The 26,016-nt window shown below is 40.4% G+C and overlaps 1 protein-coding gene across 4 annotated transcripts; it reads right to left on the minus strand.

Moving 5' to 3' along the window:
* Positions 1–16,141: 16,141 nt before the first annotated feature.
* Positions 16,142–25,722, minus strand: E2F6 (E2F transcription factor 6). 4 transcript variants are annotated; one of them, XM_081341432.1, is made up of 8 exons: positions 25,040–25,722; positions 24,361–24,476; positions 22,353–22,494; positions 21,131–21,347; positions 19,050–19,210; positions 18,778–18,890; positions 17,994–18,137; positions 16,142–16,364 (listed from the first exon to the last, which is right to left on the minus strand). In XM_081341432.1, the coding sequence occupies exons 4-8, from the start codon at positions 21,340–21,342 to the stop codon at positions 16,362–16,364; spliced, it is 633 nt and encodes a 210-aa protein (XP_081197558.1). In that variant the 5' UTR covers positions 21,343–21,347; positions 22,353–22,494; positions 24,361–24,476; positions 25,040–25,722; the 3' UTR covers positions 16,142–16,361. The 4 variants fall into 4 exon arrangements, with proteins under 4 accessions (XP_081197558.1, XP_081197559.1, XP_081197560.1 ...); XM_081341433.1 differs by lacking the exon at positions 24,361–24,476; XM_081341434.1 differs by lacking the exon at positions 24,361–24,476 and having other exon boundaries at positions 24,972–25,722.
* Positions 25,723–26,016: the final 294 nt, after the last annotated feature.

Below are 26,016 nucleotides of genomic sequence, written 5' to 3' on the forward strand. Positions count from 1 at the left end.
CAGTTTATTGGAAAAAAATACAGCTGAGCTCTCTTAAGTGCAGCGACCATGTTGTTATTCCCTCAGCTGGGGCCCACAGCATCATCTAATGCTGACTTTTGTTTGGATGGCAGTAAGGAAGTGGCATTTCATGGCCACCTTGATCCTTCCTCTGCTTGGCTGAGCTAAAGGAGAAGGCAAGGTAGATCAGGGGTCCCCAACCCCCGATCCGTGGACCGGCACCAGGCCACAGCATGCCCGAAATCGGTCAGCGCAAACAAGCAAAGCCTCATCCGCAGGATGCAGGCAGTATATGAAACCACGCCCCCTCTGGTCTGTGGAAAAACCTCTCTCCGTGGAACTGGTCCCTCACATGATCCTCTGAGGTAGATGATGAGCAGAAGAACGAAAAAGGATAATAGATCCATAAAGTTTTAGGGGTGCAGTGACCACGGAAATTGCTTTCAGGTCTGCTTCCTTGAATATCTATTGAGAAGATGAGTTCATATAATGATTCCATCAGAATTTGGAATTATATTTCATTTAACTGGTAACTTCAACCATATTTGACTTAAAGTGATGTGAATGCTCAGCCAGACTGGTTTGTTACTGATGATTTGTGGCTTGGCATAACTTTCATTTGCTCATTTCGTCTAGACTCTAGCTATACTAACCACAGTTAAGATTTACACGTGAGCCCAGCCATTGCAAGGAGGCAGAGCATGGAAGCCAAGGGATAGAAAACAGAAGCTAACAACGTCTGAAGGAATACAAAATATAACCTGTTGCTTTACAGCTCATAAATGTAATCTGGAGAACAGGAGGTTCAGTTTATAAAACAAAAATTCTCAAAGGGATTAAAATAAAATCCCAATTCCTTTGATCCTAAGGAAAAAGATCAAGGTCGCAGCCTTGCAACTTTTGTTGATTCATAGAGGCCAAGAACTATCATGTTCATTAACAGCTCCAGGAGCTGAAGTGCAGGTCTTTCTCATCCTTGAATCTGAACTCTTTTTCAGCACAAAGAGTGAAAGTTGAACCTATTCAATGCACGGGCATCACTTGGGCTCATTCCAAACAGCATCAGAAAGAGGACAAATTAGAAAATGGTATTTATTTCTCTCACTAGTGCACTAGAGGATTAATCTCTTTTCCATTCTAGCTATACACATTTTACCTGCAAGAATTAAGGCTATATAACTGCACTAAATTGCTACTTCTTTTCTCACAGTCTCACAGCTAGGACAATCCTTTGTCCCTTTAGTTTAGCTCCTCAGGCATTTCGAGTCACTGACACTGCTGCTTAGAAAGCATTTTAAAATCTCACTTTTCAAAGACGTAAATTCTTGAAAGGTGGCCCCTTTAATCTACTGGAGCAAAAGCAATATAAAGTTAAGGCCTCTTGAAGACAAAACATATCAGCAAAGCAATGACTTTGCTTCCAAATCTTCTGCCTACTATAATAATAGTGTTCTCTTGCCAAGTTTCTTTATCAGAAAGAAGGTTTTTTGTTTGTTTGCTTCAAGAGGATCTTGCAAAATGCCAAGCATAAATGTAGTTCAAAACCACACCAGATATATTTACTGGGGGTTATGCATCACTATATACAGTAATTTTACCTGTGTTTAGAATTGTAATTTAGCATGTTTTGCTTTACAGTGATATGTGCTTTGATTGGAATTTCATATTACAGTTGAATGTTTTTTATTTTACATTACGCATTTGAAATTTCATAAGTGGAGATCAAATATTAAGAAGCTCAAGACAGTGACTGACAATATACCAGTGAAAAATGGATATAGATATATACACTTTGGATTCAAAAAGCATGTATTTCTATATGATTTAAATTAATAAAACTGCAGAAGAGCTAACTAACCATGGAACTAAAAGAAAAAAGACTAATAAAGACTAACAGAAAAGGAAGACCAAGATTCCCTATAAAGATTATTGATAACCTTTCAAGCACCACCGAATGAAAGCTTTTTCATGATTTTAAAGCTTTTTCATGATTTTAAAGCTTTTTCATGATTTTAAAGCTTTTTCATGTTTTGTTCCCCTCCTTTCATTCAAAGGGGATTATATTGGGCAACATCCTGGTAAAAGTAATAAATAAATGTGGTTTTTTTTGACATCACAACCCAGATTAAGAACACCATAATAAAAAGTTTGATTATTGTTAACTTTAAATGCCATATAAAGTTCCTTACTAGTAGGGAGGATCCAATTTAAGATGGGTTGCCTAAAGCATATCAGTTTAACTGTTTATCAACTAACCTTCTGGACCAGGGGGTCCCAACCAATGGGCCGCGGCCCGGCCTCTTGGCCAGTGGGCTGTGGAAATGGCTGGCTGGTGTGCGCACATGTCCACGCGCACTCCCCCCACTCACAATGCCCACAGCCCTGTTTGCACATGCGCATGGGCGCAAACAGGACCACTAGCGCTGTGTGTGTGTGTGTGTGTGTGGTATGTTTGCACATGTGTGAACGGGGCTGCTAGCCTCCGTGGGGGGTGCGCAGCCATTTGTGCAAGCACACATCTTCAGCACATGCCATATGCGTGAACGGGGCCGCTAGTGCCATGCCAGTGTGCACGGCCCCGTTTGCCTGCGCACGTGTATCAATTTGGAAGCTGCTCTCCTTCCCTCCGGGCCGCAAGCCCAGAAAGGTTGGTGACCTCTGTTCTGGACAGCATCTTTTAAGGCCAATAAGTCTTATTTATTAGTTATCTGGACTCTGAAAATTTCAAGAAGTTCTTAAATATGCATCCTTGTTTCACGTTTTCATTTACCAGAAGTAAAATGAAATGAGCTCTGGAGGACTCTTTCTACGGTGGCATCTTTAAAGCTAAAGATTTTCATGTCTGACTCTAGGGCACAGTGCTCATCCTTGTTTCTTGGCCCAGGGACCTAGCTTTGCCGAAAGATAATTTCTGTGGTCATTTAGCCAGCATGGCTATATGCCAAAGGCACACTGTTACTTTCCCACCAAAGTGATACCTATTAATCTAATTGCATTTGCATGCAAGAGGGAAGTATAGGTCTCTCTGAGTGCTTTTTGCCATCAAGGGAAGAGTTTTCCTTCCCCCAGAGTTTTTAAGAACTGAAATATGGCAAGCAAAATGGTGCTACTCTTGTGTTTTGATAACTTCAGAAACTGTATTTATGACGGATTTTGAATATATATTATTATGTTTTCCCTACCGGATAGGCCCCCTATATAAAAAGACAAAGTTATATCACAAATTCTTACAGTAACTGGTGTCTCAGAAATGGTACCCAACTAGGTAAACTAGGGAGGCAGAATCTTTGACATAGAAAAGACAGATTATCCTCTTGCCACCAAAGAAAGTTCTCAGTAAATTCCGAACAGAATTGCACAAGAAAAAGAACACAGCAAGAACAAATTGTGCCCATCTTCTTTCAAAGTATAATTGCATATTTAACCAAGGCCTGCTGTACAAGCCAGGCTTGTGACAAGACTGCAATTGAGATGAAAACAATTTTCAGGCCTGAATTCAAATAGCCAGTATGGTATAATCCCAACAGAGCATCAGAGTCAGGCTGAAGTGACCCGATTTCTGATTTCAGCATGCAATACCTCTCACAGTAACTACTACACCAACAACTATTGGCTTAGCTTTTTCACAGTCTTGCTATGAAGTTCATCTGGTATGTAGAAACTTTATATATAATTGACATAATAAATGTAATAAATCATAGGCATACAACACTTGTACCAGAATTTAGGATTAGAGTAGTATCTGCAATATTTAAATATTTATCAAAGCTGTCTTGGGAATAACAGTAGCCTTACAATAAAGTAGCAGGATAAGTTGTAGATTAATGCAGATTAACTGGCACTCCTTCCCTCATTTATTTTCACTTTATGTAAAATATTACACACACACACACACACACACACACACACACACACATACTTCCATGGAAAAATAATTTAAAGCAGGAAAATAAAATAGTGTTCCAAGAATGCCTCTGTGTTACCTGTACTTACAAAAGTAAAATAAACAAAATATGATTGAGTAGGACACATTAAGGTTGAATAAGCCAGAAGGCAATATTTTGAGCTTGATTTTATGACTTGTTCTTAAACAGAATGAATTCAAAACTCTCACTGGTTTCATAAAAATGAGACAATGATCTTAGCCCTGCCATGACTGATGTTAGAAAAAAATCTTGCAAAGAGAAGAAAAAAAAGCAAGTGGAAGGAAGAATCTATATATTTCTTTAAGGATGCTCACACATGACTGGAAAAGTTCCATAACGAAATCAACCAATGCACACTCTTGACACAAATTTTATGCATGCATTAAACAAAGAAAACGAAAAGGTCTCAGGACCTAAAAGCTCCACAAAGCTGAAACCCTAAACTCTAAAAACCTTGCCTGGTGAACCACAACTGCCTTCTACCACTTGACTCAGCTGAATTAACGATGGAGATTTCAAAATGCCTCCCCTTACCCTACGGAAGTTCCCATCTTTTTTCAAGACTTGGTTTTTGGAGTAAAAACTCTTCTTCCGAGTGAAAGGAGACGAATTCTGCTCACTTAAAACAACAACTTTGCTCCAAAGTGAACAAAGACCACGACACTGCATGGATTCATTGTACTTGCAGACCCTTCCCTGTTCACCCCCTACTCAAATCCCTTAATGGTTGCTCAAGCTTCCATCAAGTAATGTTTGAATAGTGATAGCCGCCAGAGGCTGCTTAAAAAAACAACCCATCATTAAGTGTCCCTAAGAGTTTACACTTCAGTATGACAAAGTTAAGGGGAGCCATCCAACAACTCCCTTACAAAAGAAGGTCAGCCCCACAACCCTGGAGCCAATTAGTTTTTTTCTTCTGGATGTGCCAAATCATTGGACGGTGACGGTATTTTCTGCTGTGAACTGATGGGAAACTGTAACACACACTCCTTTTCTTTACTTTTTTTTTCCCTAACCTAGACTCCTTTCTGGACGGTGCTCATGCCTCCGTTCAGAGGAGACGAACTACAGCTCGCCGGCTTCCTGGATATTCTGATTTCTTTCTCCTTTGTAAGCCCTAGCTTCTCCTCCGCTTCCTTAGGCTTTGCAAAAGGGGGAAGTGGGGGGGGGGGTTTCCCCTAAGGGGAAGGAGAGGGAGAGAAATCTTACCTCGGAGGCTGCCTTTGTTGCCAGAAAAGATGACAATTAAGTTAGGGAAGCACTCGCCTCCTTTTCCCCGAAAAAGCAGCGTGCTCTAAAAGAAAAGGAGAAGGATGCTCACGCCTCCCTCCCCCTCCGACCCTCCTCCTCCTCCTCCTCCTGCTCCTCCACGACCCCCCCCCCTCTCCCACCCAAACTCTGAAAGAAAGCGCAGGCTGACCTTCTTCTGCTCTAAGTCACTGCCGTTGGATCTCCTGCTTTCCAGCCTGTTCTTGCCCGGGCAACTTGCAGGCTCCCGCGCCCGTCCAGGCTAACAGCATCCCGAGAAACCCTGCCGACGCGCGCCGACGCGCGCCCCCGCCGGCTTGACCCGCTCGCCCCTCTGCCTGCCTCCCGCACCGTTTGAACAGTTACCTCCGGGGGTTTGTTTATTTCAGGGGTCTTCAAACCTGGCCCTTTTATGACTTGTGGACTTCAACTCCCAGAATTCCTCAGCCAGCTTTGCTGGCTGAGGAATTCTGGGAGTTGAAGTCCACAAGTCATAAAAGGGCCAAGTTTGAAGACCCCCGGTTTATTCCCTCCTCGCTTATCTCTCACAGCGAGACCCTCCGAGGAATTCCCCTCTCCGGGAGGGCAAAACGTCAGTCCGATCTCTCTGGGTCATGAGATCAAATTCTTCCCACGAGGCCTCCGGTCCCCGCTCTTGACGGGTTTGCAACCGGCGGCGGCCTTGTCGGTCCCTTTCGAGTGGATCTCAAAAGCTCCGTTTCCGAATGATTTCCTCCTGCCCGTGGATTTCAGTCGGACGGACAACAAACAGGCTGGCGGATTTCCTCGGTCAAGATGAGGGCTGGATCGGTTGGAAGTGTAAATGGAGATGAGATGAAGACTTGGCTTTGGTGGAAAAGTCAGATTCGGAGCAAGCGGGCAGGATGAGAGTTTTTTTGGGGGGGCTTGCCTTCCCCCCCTTTAGGGATTATAATTTTCCTTCGGAAATCATGTTAGATCTGATCCTAATTTTGCACCATTCATTATATGCATTCAGCGCTTTCTGTCCGCTTGGGCTACTCAGGGGTTCTCCAAACTCTAGAAATAGGCCAGAACAGTGGTTCTCACCCTTTTCTTCACAACGAACCCCCGTTAAATATCTTTTGTGGCTATGAATCGTGGCCATGGACCACCACGATTTAACTCAAGATTGAAATCATAACATTTCTTCAAGCGTTCACAGACCACCTGTGACAACATCACACACACACACCAGCAATCCGGGGACCACAGGTTGAGAACCACTGGGCTGAAAAAACACAATATGTTTTCCTGAAAGTGGCTCCCTTTGAAAACTACAGAGAAATCAGAATCCAGTCCCTACACTTTGTCCTGCCGTGGGAATGTGTTTGCAACTCCTCAGCCTTAGATGTAAATAAGTCAATTTCAGACACACACCCCCCAGGAAGTTTTATTAACCACTCACCACTGCACAAGATTCTAACAACCTTCTGCTGTGATGGCACAAAGCCTCAGTATCAGCGTAAGCGTGGTAAAAAGAGCTACTTTCTATGCCAATTTCCTTATGCCAGTTTTCCTAGAGCTAGGAAGCCAAATTTACTTGTGAATAAACATGGATATGAGTACACTCTAGTATTTTTAAATAAACACATATGCATCCAAGAATGAATTTATGGTGTATTTCCTGTGGTGACTGTGGACAATACCCACCCTTGATTATTGTGGGTTTTTAAAAATGCTGTATTGGTAGGTGCCGACATCCAACTGACCTTGGCAATGTTAGTAATTAAGTAAGAAGAGCTTTGGTTAGGAAATTCCAAGGAAATTCCAGGGTGTTGGCCAGATTGGGAAGAAAGAAGAACAATCTGGGAAAAGACAATAGCAAACATCTCTAACACTGCCAAGAGAAAGATTCAATCAACAGATATCAAGCTTGATTTGAGGGCATCTTGACCTTCATTGAAATAATTTGCTATGCATCCCATATCTGTAATCTTGCTCAGTCAGGCAGTACTACAAAATGTGAGGAGCAGAGTTGTTTTAGATTGCAAATGAGTATAATAAATAAATAGATGCCATAAAATAAACGTCTCCCAAGTCTGGACCTTCAGGAGCTCAAGTCCTCCAAAATGTACTGGTTGTCAGCCCTACTGAGGCAACTCTATGGTTGTCATGGAGGCTGAAAGTCCCAAGTCCCTTTATAATGCCTTCTGTGCAAACGTTAATGTCTTCAGTTCTCCAATAGCAATGCAGAAAGCATTTCTGCCATTGGAGGAAGGATATAGAATCCCTAATGTGTTAGCTGAATTGTCACCTACTCAGGGATGTGAATTCTTAATATATAAAGACAATCTTCCCTAACTGTTGGATGAGAGCTGGTTTGTTTTGTTATGCAGAAGGCAAATTGTGCTATCTGTGCATTGCAAGAAGGAAGATACACCCATGTATCTTCAGAGCAGCTAAATACATTGAAGATGCCATGATTCCGAATAGATGAAACCCTTCAAAAGAACTTTGAGGCGTTGTTTTCCTTAAAGAATCTTTTTATGCGGGGAAACAAAATATCGGCACTACATAGTTGAACCCCAAAACTAAATTCCCTCCCCCCTGATACAAAGTAACAAAGTGCAATTCCCACCCCCAATAAACTGTCATAAATCACATTCCCCAATTAGCTTATCTCCTTAACTCCATAGCCGGCCAAACTGTTATCAGCTTGTCCTTGGGTTCCCACCATAGCGATATGTTATGGCTAGCTAAGCTTACATTCCAACCCCCCCCCCTCCCTTGCTGCACCTGATTTCTAAAGCAAGAAAAAGCATTGTAAAGGAATAGAGAAAATGGCTGCATTTTCATCAGTTGTCAAAGCAGGAACATCCAATGTTAGCAGCATTGACAGAAGAGTGGAAAGAGCTGCCTTTAATACATTGATTGACCTATGAGCACAATTTAACATAGGCATTGATTGCAATCTTTCCTTGGCTATTTATTTATTTAACATATGGCGAATCCTACATGGACTAGCATATATTAACATTTTACCTAGATTAGTAAAACCCAATAAAATATAAGTGGTAAAAAAATATGTTCAATATCTCTAGGCCATCTAACCATTGAAGCACAGCATCTTTTATATTTTTTAAAAATCAGATGTTGGACTGGTATATGCCCCCAGCTTACAACTGGTCAAGATGTGAGCTACAGTTTGATGTCCGATCCTGCAGTCACACTGAGGGAAGGATACTATGCCCCATTTATACAAAGAGTCCTGGCAGATTCTCTGTGAGGTGTGAATCTATTCAGGATTGTTCTTTGCTGATGTGGTAGTTCAAAGCCTGGTTTCCTTGGTTCTATTGTCTTATGCAGCCTGACAATCATTTACAATATCTGTAAGTATTTATTTCTAAGTAGTTTATCTGTACCCACTTTAGCAAACACTGGTATGATAGCAGAATATTTTAAAAGATTTGAAGTCCTTTATATTTTCACATTTCTCCATAATTATGTATTGTAGTCCCTTGCCATGCACTATCCTTCAGCTGTGTTGAACCTGTCCTGTAGGGGAATTATGGTGTGTAAAATGAATACATCAAATGTAACAACTAATTGGCTTAGCGTTATTTCAAAATGGGGAAGAGAAACATTAGCGTTATATCAATATTAGAAATTCCATTTTAATATTCTTTGATTATTTGAAAAGCAGATAGAGGTTTTCCCCACCCCAATTTTGCATTTTTCCTCTGAACATTTCTACATAGTACATAAGCTTTTCCAGGGATTTTTTTGGCCCCTAAGAATAAAACATAGCCAGGTTGGTTAATTCAATGACAAGCTGGCCTTATCATGACATAGGAATTAATTCTTTAATAATGACAGTTTGAAAAATTCTTACATCATGTCTAGTGTCCATTTAAAAATCATTATGTTCTTGAGTACATTAAATTTTGTTCATTATTAAGAACGAGTCTGATGTCAAATTTACTTTTTAATGTTAGATGTTTATAGTTTTGCATTTCAAATATCCATTAAAGTTCCAGCTGTCGCAATGTCCCTGTAATCACATGATTGTGATCTGGGCATTCAATGACCAGCTCACAATTACTATACTGCAGCATCTCACAATGATATGGTTGCCATTTGCAGCCTTCACTGCCAATGTTAGACAAGCAAAGTCAACAGGGAAGCTCATAGGAGATTACAAATGGCAACCACATCATGTTATGCTTAACGATGGGGTGGGAGTCACTTAACAATGGCAACCAAAAGGGCTGGAATTGCCATAGCTAAGTGGTGCAGTCACATGACATTGCACTTTATGACTGTGTCATTTAGTGATGGAAATTCTGATTCCAATTACTGTTGCTAATTAAGGACTACCTGAAAATGCCAAGGAAAGACCAAAACAGTTGTGAAGGACAAATAATGGCAAGGGTTCTAAGAGTCTGAGAGGAAAGCTTCTGGAGTCTTATTCAGACGAGAGCAGATGAGAGACTGAATGCAACCCCCCACCCCAAAAGACATTTCAACACTTTGGATTTGAAAGCAAAGGTGCTTTGGAGTATATGGGCATGAATGAAGGCCTCACCTGACTGCAACTCCTTAAACCAGGGGTCTTCAAACTTGGCCCTTTTATGACTTGTGGACTTCAACTCCCAAAATTCCTCAGCCAGCGTGCCCAGTTGAGGAATTCTGGGAGTTGAAGTCCACAAGTCATAAAAGGGCTAAGTTTGAAGACCCCTGCCTTAAACCAAGCCCATCAGATTGATCTGCCATTGCAAAGGGGGAGCCAGGTCCTCTCAGGAAAATATGCAGCTGCTTTAAAGTGTTTTTTGCCTTTTACTGCAATGCACTGCACAGCCCTAAAAAAGGACACTTGGCCTTCCAGCAACTACCAACAATGTGTTTGCTGTCAGTGTGTTTATTGTACTGTTTGTTTCTTCATTAGCTAGATGGAAGCATCTAACCAATCTTGACTGATCTTGGAAAGCTAAAAAAATGGTCAGATGTGGTTAATTTTTGGATAGGGGACCACTTAGAAATACCAAGAAGCTGAAAGTACATCTCAGAAGACAGCAGCACGCCACTTCCATATCTTGCTAAGATAATTACATGTATGTGCCATGAAGTCAACTCTGCTCTATGAATTTTTTCCACTCCCTTCCCTTCTTTAATAAATCCAGTTCTTCTTTCTTACAATTGTCTAAGTTCCCGTATATGTTTCCCCCCCTCTATTGTTCTTTTAGAGAAAAACGCTTCTGGAATTCTCATATGCTATTTTGAGGCATAGCATCTCTGTCTTCAGGCATCCCAATAGTCAGACTATTTTTACTATTGTTGGGAAAAGTGAAATTATAAGAACATTGTTCAATGTGGCTTCCAACAATCCAGTAAGACACATCACTATTTTTCCCCACAATGTGAAGGGAAAAGTTGAGGATCAAAAGTGCTCAATATATTACAATAGTGGAAAAAGTTTACGGGAGGAATTTCTGATTTGCATTTTGTGATTCCCAAGGCTAAAGGATGCTTTCAAAGGCCTGTAATTTTTTTTCTTCGACTGATAGAATAGAGATTTCTGGATGTACCATTATCATTATCTTGATAGTGAACAGATATTTATTTTTACTTGCTCTGTATTTTAAATGAATGTCTACCTTACTTATTGATGGCGAACCATCATCAATCCTGAAGCCATTTGAAGCCATTTCTAAATAGTACTCAATTCTCATAAATATGTCATGGCTGTTAATAAATTAGAAGGTAAATTGTGTGCCATTTATTAAAACAAGGCAACAATTTTGAGAACATATTGCTCATTCATTTTCAATGCCTATAAATAACTCTTCCTATTCTGGATGCTCAAACTGAATGAAAAATGGAAACCAGAAAAATATTATTCTAATAAAACAAAACTTTGCAAAGGGCAACGGCTACATAATGAGCCATTAGCCAGGGAGAAATATTGGGGACAGTCTCTCCTAAATTTCTTCAGTCTTCCCCTACATTTTAATTTTTAAGTTGCTTAAAATTTATTCCTCAGGAAATGTTTCCCAGTTACCCCAGAGATAAACATTCCACTGATTGGAGGGGCATTCCCCTCTAATTGTTTGGGTTTGCTGAAGTCCTGATATAAAACAAGTGATGGATAATCAGGAGTTGTTTTTTCTACCAAACTTAGAAAACTGCATCAGACAATTGGGGAAAATGATGAGTTTCCAGCCCAAAACAGCATCTGGCAAATGTCTGTAAACAGTCTAGCTACAAATGCACCATTGTTATCCTGCACTGATGTGTAGTCAAAACAAAAAGCCATGAGTACTACCAAGAATCCTGATTTGTGAAGACCAGTAAACATAGTCAGATAGACTAATCATTCATAAGCTAATCATTCTCTTTGGCTTGTTGCCAAAACAAATTGTTGTTAGCAAGGATGGGCAACTGGCAAATTGTGTTTACCTCTTTTTCATGATCTCTTTTTATGATTTTGCTGAGACTGTATTGCTGCAAAATATCAGTATCAGAAATTGATGTGTGTGTGTGTGTGTGTGTGTGTGTGTGTGTGAGAGAGAGAGAGAGAGAGAGAGAGAGAGAGAGAGAGAGAGAGAGAGAGAGAGAGGGAGGGAGGGAGGGAGAGGGAGAGGGAGAGGGAGAGAGAGAGACACTTCTCTGTCTTAACATATCGAATTTCTTTTCATCCATGGAATGCCACCCTGGTCCCAAACTGCCCTTCTTAGGTACCTCTTCACTTCAGTTAAAACTAACCAGATCAAAACCAATCTTTATTACAGTTATAGATGAACATAAAAACTCACCAGAAATTTACAAGGACAAAAACTTAAATCTTATATCTGAATCTGAATAATGGCTTGCTTCTGTAACTGGATCTGATAACGCCAACTCTTGAGGTATTAAAGAAGACAAAAGCTAGAATCTTGATTCAGTTGGTGTATTAACCTGGTAAGGGACTGAGTAGTTCACTGTCTTATAGCACTGCCAAACAAGAACCATTAAGGCAGAAGGCAACAGCGCCCTTTGAGAATGCAGAAGCCAGAATGTGAAATTGGAATTGAAGTTAGAAGCAATTTTGGCTTAACATCATGTATGTGTGAATTCTTCCGGTTGGACAAAGATAAGTGGTAAATTTGTTGTGAATCATATTACCTACACATATGAATGTATATGCGTATTGATTTATATTTTTGCCTGAAAAGTTATTTTGGTATTTCCTCAATATAGCTATAAAATGGATTTTTTTAAAAAAACAACAGTATCTGTAATAGTTCATTTTCCCCCCCCTGGATTGTTATGTTCTACAAGGGACGAATAAAACTCTCTCATGTCCAGAATGCTTCTAAGGAACTATTTTGTCTACTTTTCGTATGAGACAAATGTTTTCTTGGCGTTCATGTGATGCCTGAATAGGGTTACAAAGAGCACTTACATGGGCTTAGCCCACCCTTGACAGTAAGGAAATGAAAGTTGGTTGGGATCTACTGGGGAATAGGATCTACTGAGGTTAGTGAGTGAGACACGGATGTCAATTGACATATTGAGATTGCAAGTGAGCAGTTCTAGGAGTCCCCCTATAAGGAACTGAGTGGTTGCCAGGGAATGTAATCACTGCCCTCTAGTGGGAAACTAAAATTAAAATGCAAATTTATCACCTTGGATCTCTTTTTTTTTCTGCCTGATTTTGAGTCTCCTGGACAAGTGCTCAGTTTTCTTCACAAGGTTTTTCGTAAGTGGTTTGTTGTTGTCTCCTTCCTAGGGCTGAGAGAGAGCGGCTGGCCCCAAACTACCAATTAGCTTTAGGCAGAACTGGAACTCAGTCTCCTGGTTTCTAGCTTGAAGATGCCTTAAACACTATACTAAACTAGCTGTCTAACCTCTCATTAAAGGTAAAGGTAAAGGTGACCCGCACATGCGTGATAGTCGTTTCCGACTCTAGGGGCCGGTGCTCATCTCCGTTTCAATATTTTCCCTTGACATAATTATTGTAATTATTAGTATTAGCTCCAAGTAAGAGGTCCTCCAACGTCCCTTCGAAACACTTTATGATTAAATATCTAATGTCCCCCAAAAGATTACCTCTCCCATTCATGCATTTTATTTCTTCCTAATTGGATAACTTCCAGACAGATAGGATGTAAGTAATAAATCATTAGTTGTATGCAGCCCATTCATGTTCAGTGAGATAAAAAGGTAAAGGTAAAGGTTCCCCCGCACACGCGTGCTAGTCGTTTCCGACTCTAGGGGCCGGTGCTCATCTCCGTTTCAAAGCCGAAGAGCCAGCGCTTGTCCGAGGACGTCTCTGTGGTCATGTGGCCGGCATGACTAGACGCCAAAGGCGCACGGAACGCTGTTACCTTCCCACCGTAGTGGTCCCTATTTTTCTACTTGCATTTTTACGTGCTTTCGAACTGCTAGGTTGGCAGAAGCTGGGACGAGTAACAGGCGCTCACTCTGCTACGCGGCACTCGGGATTCGACCCGCCAAACTGCCGACCTTCTGATCGAGCAGCTCAGCATCCTAACCCACTGAGCCACCGCGTCCCTGCTAACCTCTCATTAGGATAATGCAAATAGCATATACACAGAGTGAGTGGAACTATGCCATCCCTAACAATTATGACAATTACGGTATAACCAGAAAATATTTTCGACAAGCTGTCAGGATGCGAGGCAGTAGATTTCATCCCATTACCAATTATTTCAGAATAGATACATCATTCTTTTTTTTTTTTTGCTAACGTCAGTTGAACATGGAAATTCAAGATTTCCGATTATTCTAAGAAAGCATTCTAATGGTGCTTCGGGCCATTCACTGAGCCCTCTGTCAACATGCCAGTAGCCTTTCTTCACCATGGAAACAAGTCTAGCTGCTGTGCCAAGCTAATTTTTTTTAATCATTCCTTCCTTGTGTATCTTTGGCTTCCCATTGTCAAGGAGGCTAGTAGTCTGATTTAGCCACTTCAAGCTGAACCTGTTTTGCCTTGCCACCATGAAACTTGTGCAATTTCATATGAAATTCATGAACTGAGACTAATGAGTCAGTACATTGAACGGGTACATTGAACAGGATGCCAGCCTGGATTTTATGTTTAAATTTATTCTTTCTTTATTTTTTTCATAAGTAACTCAAGGTGGCTAATCTAATACTTCTTCCTCCTCATTTCCCCACAAACCTATGAGGTGGGCTGGGCTGAGAGTGAACAAGTGGCCCAAAGACACCCAGCTGGTTTTTCAATACCCATCTTAAAAGTTGTAAAAATCATTTGCAGAAAAGAAAAGCTGTCCAATTGGAGTTTTTGAGCATTCAAGGGAATATCAAGATATTTTATTCTGACAATTTTTCCTTTGATTCTCTGCTGGTGAGTGTTGAACCAAAGTCAAATCCAAGAAGAGAGAGAGCCAGTTAAGTGGACGTGGAAGAGGAAGATGGGGTCCACAATGATAAAATTATTTATACCACTATTTAAAAAGCCCCCAACAACTATTTTTGTGGTACAGGTTTTCTTTTGTGACCTTTTTAACAAACCGTATTAAATGGTAGCTTTGTGTCATTTTTAATAAACTGTATTAATGCATAATGAATTTTGAAAATGTCTACTATTATGTCAACATTCTTCAAATCCTTGAAAAGATGTCAGGTGGAAAATCAAAACATGGTCCCGCTCATTCCAGAGTGCCAGATCTGAAATAATGGATTGAAGCCAAAGGAAGGCAGATTATGACTTAGTAGGAAAAAAAATAAACAAATGTCTGACCTGCAAGAACAATTCACAGTGGAATCATTCCCACCCCAAGATAATGCATTCTCCTTTACTAGACATGTCAAAACCCAAAACCTCTTTGGATTTCTGCATTAAGCAGGGGTTGGATTCAATAGTCTCTCTTGACTCTGTCACTCAAGACAGCCAAGATTTCAGCAGCTGCATGGACATTCACAATTGAGTTGGTAATTCAGTTCAGTTTTAAAGCTATTAACTGGTAAGATTGCATCATAAATGTACTGTAAATACAAAAGCTAAGTTTTGACTTAAAAACTTTCAATTACAGAAGACAAAAGGATTTGATTCTTTTCATATTTACACATTTATTATTTGCTGTACAAATTCAGGAGTGCAGTTCTGCCTCCCTAATTTTCTTTTAATGACCATTTAAACATGATGTATACAAGCTGGGTCCATGCAATTTCAATTTCTACAGACTTGTTTTTTAAAACCTTATTTCATGTACTCTAGGTTTTTTGTATAAAACATTTCCCATTTTGGATTTTTACATTTTATTCCATGTTCAAAACAACTTTGGAGCAACTGTTGTGCAGCAACTGTAAACACATTTCTTCAGTTCCAAACAGCTATCTTTTGAAAGAGCAATAAAATGCGTTCCCACAGAGAGGGCCTCCTCAGGGTGCCACCGGTCAGAGAATGTCGGCTGGTGGCCCCCAGGGGGAGGGACTTCTCTGTGGGCGCCCCGGCTTTATGGAATCAGCTGCCGGTTGAGCTCCGGATGGCACCTGACCTTCGCTCCTTCCGACGCGGTTTGAAGACCTACCTATTTGAACAAGCCGGCCTGGCCTGATGGGGGATGTGCTGGGGTTTTTATTGGGGATTTTTACATTTTTCTACTGTTTTTAGTTCGGGCTCGTATTTAATTCTCTTTTTAATTTTCGTACTTTGTATTTTTATATGTGCCCTGTTCACCGCCCTGAGTCCTTCGGGAGAAGGGCGGTATACAAATATAATAAACATAAACAAACATAAACATAAAAGTAATCCAAATGCTATTATTCATTGAGCTGCAAAAGAAGCCACTTACATGAAATAAATTACGGCAACTACTATGTGGACTTATGAACCTTGCATCAGAAGACAAACCTAAGCCATTTTTGTAAAACTTAAGCCTGACTTACTTAAGCTGTATTCCTTAGTATGTGAGTCTGCATCTGTGTTAATTAACTGTCACTTTTCCAGGGTAAATAAATCTTGAATCTGATATAGAGGGTTAAAGGAAAGATGTTCATTTAATTCTTCTCTTTTATGCCATTGGAAATGTCAAACAGGAAGCAGGTTCTCAGGTGAAGTGTCTACAATTTCATTCTTTTTAAAAAATAAAATTAAAAGGAACACCTGCATTCGCCCATAGTGATTAAAATCCTAGAAAATCCTTGAATCTGAAGCTTAGAAATCAAATCATTCACTTTTTCTTCCATTCTTCGTGCGATTCACTGCAAAAGTTAAAATTGAGACATATACTATTTTAGAATAGGATCATATACTGGAGAAGTATTTAACCACAGTAATGCAATAATCTCGATACATGCATATATATCTAGCATGGTACTTCTGCTTAGGTAAGCAAAGTTATGAAAGTACAAAACAAGGTGAGAAGTTGTAAGAAAAAGGCAGATTAACAAAAATAAACAAAAAATATTTCCTCCTTCTTCTACGATTATTATCAATTCAATTTCAATCATTCACTCTATATGACCAGAAAAATTTTGGTCACTCACTTTTGTACACAATCTTCAATCAATCAATCATTCTCCATTCATTTTATATTCTCTCTTTCTGTTTTACTTAAGTATCTCATTCCCATTGCATTCAACTTCCTTTGATATTTCTCCCGATAATATGCTCTCACTTTTTTAAATGAAAGAAACTACAATTACACACAATGTTTGCCTCATAAATTGTGTACATATATTTAGAAGTGGGATATAAGGGAACTCTTACTTTAGATGCAACTAAAATAATGTGCATGAACAATGAACATACAATTAAACTGTATCATATGCTTTCAAATAAACAAATCACTAGTTTTATTAAAACATTTAATGTGATCATCACAAATTCAATATTCAAGAATAAAGATACTCTTTTCTTAAGTGGGAATGAGTGAAAGCAAGTTCATTTGTAGAGTTAATGTTCCATAAAATTTATCTGTTTGAAGCACCAAAACCCAACACCAAAACAAGTAGACTTTAACTTATGACCATTTTGTGACTGCTCACTTATGATAGACCCTCCAAAAGACATTTACAACCTAGCTCTGATGACTGCCTTCCCTGTGGATCTGTGACTGCATTTCAGATACTCAGGAACAGAGCTGCATCTTCCACTGTTATAAGTTGAAGACTACCTGTACAAGAACGCAAACTTTCCCACCCTCCCTTAACAATGGACTTTGGGGAGACCTATTAACAACTCAATGCTGCCACTGAAATTAGTGGTTATCAAAGTTTTCTTCACCATGGACTTCCCAGATTTAACTCAAGATTTAAATCATAACATCTCTTTTAAGCGTTCACACTGCAGCTCCCCATGGGTCCGCAGACCAGAGTTTGAGAACCACTGATATAAATTATAGTGCGATCTTTTTTGTAATAAGGTTATAAATGGCAAGAAAAGTTCACTCAGCCTTTGTTTCCAACTTGGATTTTTTTTTTATCCTGACAAAATACTATCAGATTGCAACATGAAGTTCCAACACACTCAAGAAAAAAGCAAAATGCTCTAGTTATGAGAAGCTAATACAAACGTTTTGCTTTTTTGTAGGACTTCCATCAAAAGGTGAATTCCATCTTAATTTTAATAAAAAGGGAGAAGTTGGATGTGGCCTTGGAATTGTAACTACTCTTTAATATTTCTTGACATTAGTCTCCTTACCTTCAGCCTACTTCTTTTCACACATCTCTACTGATCTCTTTTCAGTTCAGTACTTTTTTTCCTTTCCTCTCTTTAATTACCAACACTTTCTCCCCTACTCTATGTTTAGCATTTCCTACATTAACATGAGCCATCTTTTATTCTGCTTTCAAGACCTTAATCTTTCTGTCTTCCAGTATGGTATTTACCTCCAGCAAATCAGCCTGCTTTCTTTCGCATGAAAGTTGATCTGTATTTTCAGAAGCTTTAATGTCTGGATTATCTAACGACGCCTCACATATGTAAACATCAATGGGGCCTTTTGTGCTTCTAACGTGTACTTCTATGCAGTCCTGAAAAATACCAATATGTTTTAAAGATGAAGGAACAAATTGCAGCATGGCAAATATTTTAATAGATGAAGGGTGCACAGTTTTCGTTGTATTTCAAAACTCAAAGGATGCCAGCATATTCACAGGAAAGTGTTCTAATTCCCCAGAATGTAACAAGAATTTCCAGGTAAGCACTTCAGGAAGAGTCCCAAATATCTTATGCTGCTAACTGTTATATCTCTTTGAACTCTGAAACTAGCAATGGGTATGTATGTGTTTCCCAGTCTCTTCATAAGCTTCTCATTAAGGGTTTTTGCTTAAGATCGGTGGGACGAAGTCATTTTCATTTCAAATCATTACAGTTTGATCCTAATGAAATCAGCTCAGATACCTTTGAAACTTCAGAATGAGGTATTTTAGAGCGAGAAACCAAAAATGTGTGTAATTTCATTTCCATGTAGAAGAAACTGGCAGCCTAAGCTATAATTAAATTTTCAACCGGTATATTAATTTACAAGTACAGTATATGTGACAAATCTCCTTCTGTGACATTTAAAATAAAAATGAAAACTTCACTGTTGATCTTTGTAGGTACATCTTTTGTAGAGCTATGCATCCAATCAAATCCCAGTAATTTCAAATCAAGTCAGGAAGTACCTACTTCTTTAGGAGGGGGTACTTCCATTCTGGTTCCTTCTGGAGCCTTAATTGCAATAATAATCTGTTCTTGAAATGTCTGAATGTTATGGATATCTTGATAGTTCACGTAAGCTAATGTATGCAACAGTTAAGAAATTTTAACAGCAGTAGTAGAAAGTATTGCTTACTTTTAATATATACAATGTGATTATTAAAATATTATAATTACACAAAAACATAATGTTGTTCAATTCCAGCAACTCAGAATATTTGTCAACATTAAGGAAAAAGGATATTTTGCATTTTCTTTATCGTCTGTTAAGTCAAACAACTGATGAGCGCAATCTTTGATTAATTCATCTAACGCTTCTTCCATTGTTTTCAAATCAGAGAGTTCATCTCTTAACTTCTGTTGCTCTGGTGTTCGTTTAGTAATATGCTTAATATCTGAACCCCTAAGATAATTTAATAAAAAAGGTATAGAAGGTTTAAGTTTAAAGGTATAAGTAGCATTGCATCATTTATCGATACCCAAATCATTTTTAATGACAGCATAAAAATATCTATATACTACTAATCGTGAACTGGGCAAAATGGTACATCACAACTTTGTCGACAAAGATACCTCAAATGGGCTAGCTTATAGAACTCTGGGACTTTTTACTCCTGAGGAAGTGATACTGGGGAAGCTATGGCTGTTTCAGTGCTGCCAGGTTGCTGGGGTCACATAATCCTCATTTTCAATATTCTGTGACAGCTTCCTAGACACTCACGTGATCCCTTGCTTCTGTCCCCACTGAGTAGAACCTACATACCTGCCTTCTGGGAAAAGAAGTAGGAAAGGGAGAGAGGAACAATGAGGAATGAACCCCACACACCCTTCCTGGCCTCAACTGCCCTCCCAATCCCGTCTCCTAACCCATGCAGCCCCTCTTGCACATCCCTGCGACCCCGTCACCTTCCTGACCTGCACTTTCCCCTTGCACAGGCTCCCTGACTCGTATACCTCCCTGCTATCATGCCGGACCCTTACCCCTGTGCATTCTCTCACTCTCCCCCCCCCCACAAAGGTAAAGGTTCCCCCACATGTGTGCTAGTCGTTTCCAACTCTAGGGGCTGGTGCTCATCTCCGTTTCAAAGCTGAAGAGCCAGCGCTTGTCCGAGGACGTCTCCGTGGTCATGTGGCCGGCATGACTAGACGCCAAAGGCGCACGGAGCACTGTTACCTTCCCACCGTAGTGGTCCCTATTTTTCTACTTGCATTTTTACGTGCTTTCGAACTGCTAGGTTGGCAGAGCTGGGACGAGTAACAGGCGCTCACTCTGTTACGCAGCACTCAGGATTCGACCCGCCAAACTGTCGACCACCTGATCGACAAGCTCAGAGTTCTAACCCACTGAGCCACCGCGTCCCTCCCCCCCCAACCTGGTAGCAAACCACTTATCTGTCTGTTGGCCTTGGACTTGCAACTTCCTGCTGGCTTCCCCAGTTTCTCACTGCAAAATTCTCAGAAAAAATGTAAATGGGGAAGCCAGCAGGAATTCTAAGAGAAGGAAAAAGGACAGAAAACAATGACAGGGAGGGAAAGAAGTGGGGGAAGAAAAGAAAGAAGGAAAGGAGGGAGAGAAGGAGGGAAAGAAAGGGAAGGGAAGGGGAGAATTTCCAGGGCTTCCTGCCAGCTTCCCACAAAGAAACTCAATGGGGAAACCATCAGGAAGTCAGTAGTCATTCCCGCTCCTGCTGCTTTTTGCCTTCCCTTGGTCATTTCACTGTTTAGGTTATGAAACATCTCTGAAACAATGACCCAACAGGGCACAGGTTGTCTGAACTTCTAAAATCAGGTATCACTGGCAGCTACACATTTCATGGCACTAAGATACATACTAATAGTCTATTCTTGTACAGACTTGAGCAGTGTAAAGATCAAGTTGTATATATATTGTTGTGTACATTTTTGCACAATACAAGATCTTTACAAGTATTACATTAATAATATTTATATATAAGAAGCTCTGCAACATTGCTAGAGATTCTTTCCACGTGAGATTCTATTGCGGTAAAAGCTGAAGCAAGGAAGGGTCTCTGTCTCAATAGTTTGATACTCATATTAAAGTATTATGATGCTTAGACCAAGCTCAAATATTTACATATATAATTGTAGAAATCTTTGGTCAACCCTATATCGTTCTCTCCATAGCAGAGGTAGTGAACAAGGCTATTAATTTAAAGTAATGAATTTGTGTCCAAGACGCCTTCCAAGTTGTATCACACTCTTAATAATTAACCGTTTGAAATAATGTGTTTTTGCCACATCATGTTTAAATATCTAGGATCTCAAGCACAAAAGTTTAAAAAAAAACAACCAGTCAACTTACACCCATTGGATATGATTCTTGGATCTTTTCTGAACGAGATGTATTCCATCCAACACATTGGTAATATCATATACTCTTCGTTTCCGTACTCCTAGCAAACGAGATACTTCATTCAAATCAAGGACTCCTTCTGGAGCAGCTTTGACAAGATCCATGAATCTTCTGGTCAGCTGAACCAGAGATCCATCATAACGTGGCTTTCTGCCTTTCATTGATTCTGCATAGGTTTAAATAAAAAGTACAGATTAACCCTCTGTAACAGGGTTGTAACATGGAAAACCTCTCACATTTGTCATCCAGAGCTTTTGAGCTAATCACCCTATCTAACAGGCACCAGTTCAATAATGAAACGTATTTTCATTACCTTTAAAAAGTTCATTCCTTAAACCAGATAAATTATCTTTCAGATTAAAAAAAACTCCAAATTCATATGGAGGCGCATATATATATATATATATATATATATATATATATATATATATATATATATATATATATATATATATATATATATATATATATATATATATATATATATATATATATATATATGTATATGTATATATATATATATATATATACATACATACATACATACATACATACATACATATTTATTTTATGTTTTTATTTTAATTCCATTTATATCCCGCCCTTCTCCGAAGACTCAGGGTGGCTTACAAGCTTAGCAGTAGCTAATTTTATATATATATATATATATATATATATATATATATATATATATATATATATATATATATAAATATTTTCAATTACTGGCAAACACAAACTTGTGCTGTGCTACCAACAGGTGCTGCTTACTGACATTCCTGATCCAGTATTACCATAGTATGGGCAAGAATGGTCACTACTGTCATTATTGGCTCATTCTGGATTTTTTTTTTCAAATACTGTACATGTTTCCTTTCCTACTCTGGGTAAAGAATAGCACAGGAGTACTCCTGCATGATTCAACTCATGTTCATGGAGGAGGAAATTCGACTCATATGATCCTACTTGAATTCCATTCCTCATCTTGATCCCTCTACCCTTTGGCTCTGCTCCTCTTTCATTTCTCTGAGTTGAGGAGTGAACTTATGGGTGGCTTGAACTCCTGAAATAGGACTGTGTCTTAGGCATCCATTGCTTCTTCAGAGGGGGAATGCATGGGATGAACTCTTGATGGGTATTCTACTAGGGATGGTTAGAAGGGCATTCTTACTTCAGGTACTCCACACATTCCCTCTTGACAGAACGCATGAGGTGGTTGAGGTTGTTTAATGTAAGATGAGGTCTCACAGTGTTAGGTATCTGCTCCAGGTCTCTTCAAGGCAAAAGTGACAACCCAGACACCTCACTTTGCCCTAATAGAAAAAAAATGCTCTGCTTAAGACAAAACAAGGAAAACTGTTTCTCTACTTCCTCAGAATATTTTTTCTAATGAGAAATGAATGAAGGCAAAAAGGGTTTTGCTAGCTGGGATACAAGCACATCATCCAGCTCTGCATTTCTATGTACAAGACTGTCCAACAACAGCAACATTCACTTCTCCCTCTTTGTTTTTAAATATTTACAATTACTTTTACGTGGATGGGATTCTGAATGTGCTAATGTAAGTAAGATGAAATTTATCCACTCAAAACATTGTTTCCAGAAAATGTTAATGAGAAAATAAATAAGAATTTTTAACTTTTGTAAAGGCTCCGCCTTCATTGTTTTATGCCTAGCAAAAACCAACTTACTTCATCTTCAATATTTATATGTGCCTGTGAAGTGTATAGTACTGTATTTAAGAGCAAAAAAGAATGATGCTGTATGCAAATTCAATAAACTGTTGATCTTGTGACAATCTGGCTATGTGAATAATCTTTCAGCAAATGTGATGTGTTTGGTGATAAGAGATTTTAAAAACTGCATAACAATATTTTCCCTTGACATAATTATTGTAATTATTAGTATTAGCTCCAAGTAAGAGGTCCTCCAACGTCCCTTCGAAACACTTTATGATTAAATATCTAATGTCCCCCAAAAGATTACCTCTCCCATTCATGCATTTTATTTCTTCCTAATTGGATAACTTCCAGACAGATAGGATGTAAGTAATAAATCATTAGTTGTATGCAGCCCATTCATGTTCAGTGAGATAAAAAGGTAAAGGTAAAGGTTCCCCCGCACACGCGTGCTAGTCGTTTCCGACTCTAGGGGCCGGTGCTCATCTCCGTTTCAAAGCCGAAGAGCCAGCGCTTGTCCGAGGACCTCTCCGTGGTCATGTGGCCGGCATGACTAGACGCCAAAGGCGCACGGAAGGCTGTTACCTTCCCACCGTAGTGGTCCCTATTTTTCTACTTGCATTTTTACATGCTTTCGAACTGCTAGGTTGGCAGAAGCTGGGACGAGTAACAGGCGCTCACTCTGCTACACGGCACTCGGGATTCGACCCGCCAAACTGCCGACCTTCTGATCAACAAGCTCAGCGTCCTAACCCACTGAGCCACCGCGTCCCTTCAGTGAGATAGGTGACCATATAAATGTATTATTGAAAAAATAAAAACAAAAAGGCATTGGTATGCAGATCTAGACTAATCTCAACACAAAATCCTGACCTCTTGATAGAAGGCAACTCAGGAATTAAAAACTGGGCTTGGAGTAAAAAAAAAAGAATTTCATCTCTCACCATCTCTCATAGTATTAAAGATTTAAGTGGAGGTTAAAAACAAACCACTCACAACACATTAAATTCATTAAAAGGCTCCACAATAGTATTACAATAGCAACGATGGCACTGAAAAAACTGACTTACGACCAGTCCTTGGACTTACAACTATTGCAGCATTGCTCCAGTCACAAAATTTGGCACCTGGCAGCCAGTACTCGTAGTCCTCGGCTTACGACCACAGTTGAGCCCAAAATTTATGTTGCTAAGTGAGGCATTTGTTAAGTTAGTTTTGTCCCTTTTAGGACCTTTCTTGCCAGAGTTATTAAATGAACCATTACAGTTGTTAATAGCAGGGTTGTTAAACGAATCTGGCTTCCCCACTGACTTTGCTTCTCGGAAGGTCACATGACCCCAGGACACTGCAACCCTCATAATACAAGCGAGTTGCCAAGCGTCCCAATGTTGATCACCACGATCACCATGCTGCAACGGTGGTAAATGTGCAAACCGGTCAGAAGTCACTTTTTCAGCGCGGCTGTAACTTTGAACGAACCGTTCGTACGTCGGGGACTACCTGTACTGTGTAGCAAGACGGCCAACGTTTTTGGACCTCTGGGAATTAAAGCCCGGCTAATAACGCCAACCGAAATTCTTCACGCGTTTCACAGCGGCATCTTCCCGAAGCGAGCACTACAGTCCCGCCGAGGACCGCCAAGGTTCGCAGGCTACTGCGATCTACGGGACGAACTGGGGGAACCCCAGAAAGCGCGAACGAGGTTTCCGAGGGCCGTCTGAACTCCCGGGGAACTCCCCCTCCCAATCCCATCCTCAAGGCCCTTTAAAGCAGGGGTCTTCAAACTTGGCCCTTTTATGACTTGTGGACTTCAACTCCCAGAATTCCTCAGCCAGCAAAGCTGGCTGAGGATTTCTGGGAGTTGAAGTCCACAAGTCATAAAAGGGCCAAGTTTGAAGACCCCTGCTTTAAACAGAAGCGGAAGGGGCCGCCTTCGAAAGCGCCCGGTTCCGGCCCCTGCCTTGCCCCCTTCTCCCATCCTCCCCACTGGTGTGTGTGCGTGTGAGGCTCTGTTCTGTTTCTTCTTCAGCCCCGACACCGCCGGCTGGGCTCCCCCGCTCAGCCACCACCCCCGCCCGGCCAAGCCACTCCATCGCCGTTCCTTCTCCTACCCGCGCAAGGCAAGATAGAGGCCTTCGGGAGTCCCGTCGGCTGCTTTGGCCCACCCCCGCCGCCTCACCCACTGGCAGCAAGTCCAAGGACGGCGACTGGAGCCGCAGCTGCCGCTGCTTCTACTCTCGGTCCGGGGTCCGGCCCAACGCCAGGGCGGCCATCTTGGCCCAGCCTCTCCCTCGGCAGCGGCCCGGTAGAAGAAAAAAAAAAAGCGCTCCTTCCTCCGCCTCAATTGGGGGGGAGAGGGAGGGTGTGTGGAAGGGAGAGACAGCAAAGCGCCGCCCGCTTCTCTTCCGGGGAAGAGCTGAGGGCACCTCTTCCGACCTTGGTCTTCGGCTCAGGCGGCGTGGAGAAGCCGCTCAGGGTGGTATGCCATGGGCCGGAGGTTTCGCTCGGCTTTGGGGGCTGCCGCCGCCGCCTTCCCGTTTCGCCTGCGGGACTCTCCAAGTTGGACTTTTCAAGGCTTCTCGCGGGAGAATTGCTTCTAGAATGCCCTTTTTATTATGCTTTAAAATTCCTTTTGTTTTGCTTTTTCATTTTTCTTCTTCTAGAAATTCTTTAAATATGTTACGTGCAATTCTTTTTTTTCTTTTTCTTTCTTTCTTTCTTTCTTTCTTTCTTTCTTTCTTTCTTTCTTTCTTTCTTTCTTTCTTTCTTTCTTTCTTTCTTTCTTTCTTTCTTTCTTTCTTTCTTTCTTTCTTTCTTTCTTTCTTTCTTTCTTTCTTTCTTTCCTTTGCTTACAGGTCTTAACCGGTCGTCGGCTGGCGACCCCCAGGGGGAGGGAGGGCCTTCTCTGTGGGAGCGCCAGCCCTGTGGAACCAGCTCCCCCATGAGCTTCGGATGGCCCCAGATCTCCAGTCCTTTCGCCTCGGCCTCAAAACACTCCTTTTCCACCTGGCTGACCTGGACTGACAGGGATTTTAATTAAGTTTTTAATTTTTTAACTCTTAATTTTTAATTTATTTTAATTTTAATTTTAATTTATTGTACAGAGGCCTTTAATTTTATCTTAACTTCTGTATTTATTGTATGTTATTGTTGTTA

Source organism: Vipera berus, assembly GCF_964194415.1.
Source record: "Vipera berus genome assembly, chromosome: 1".
Classification (NCBI taxonomy): Eukaryota; Metazoa; Chordata; class Lepidosauria; order Squamata; family Viperidae; genus Vipera; species Vipera berus.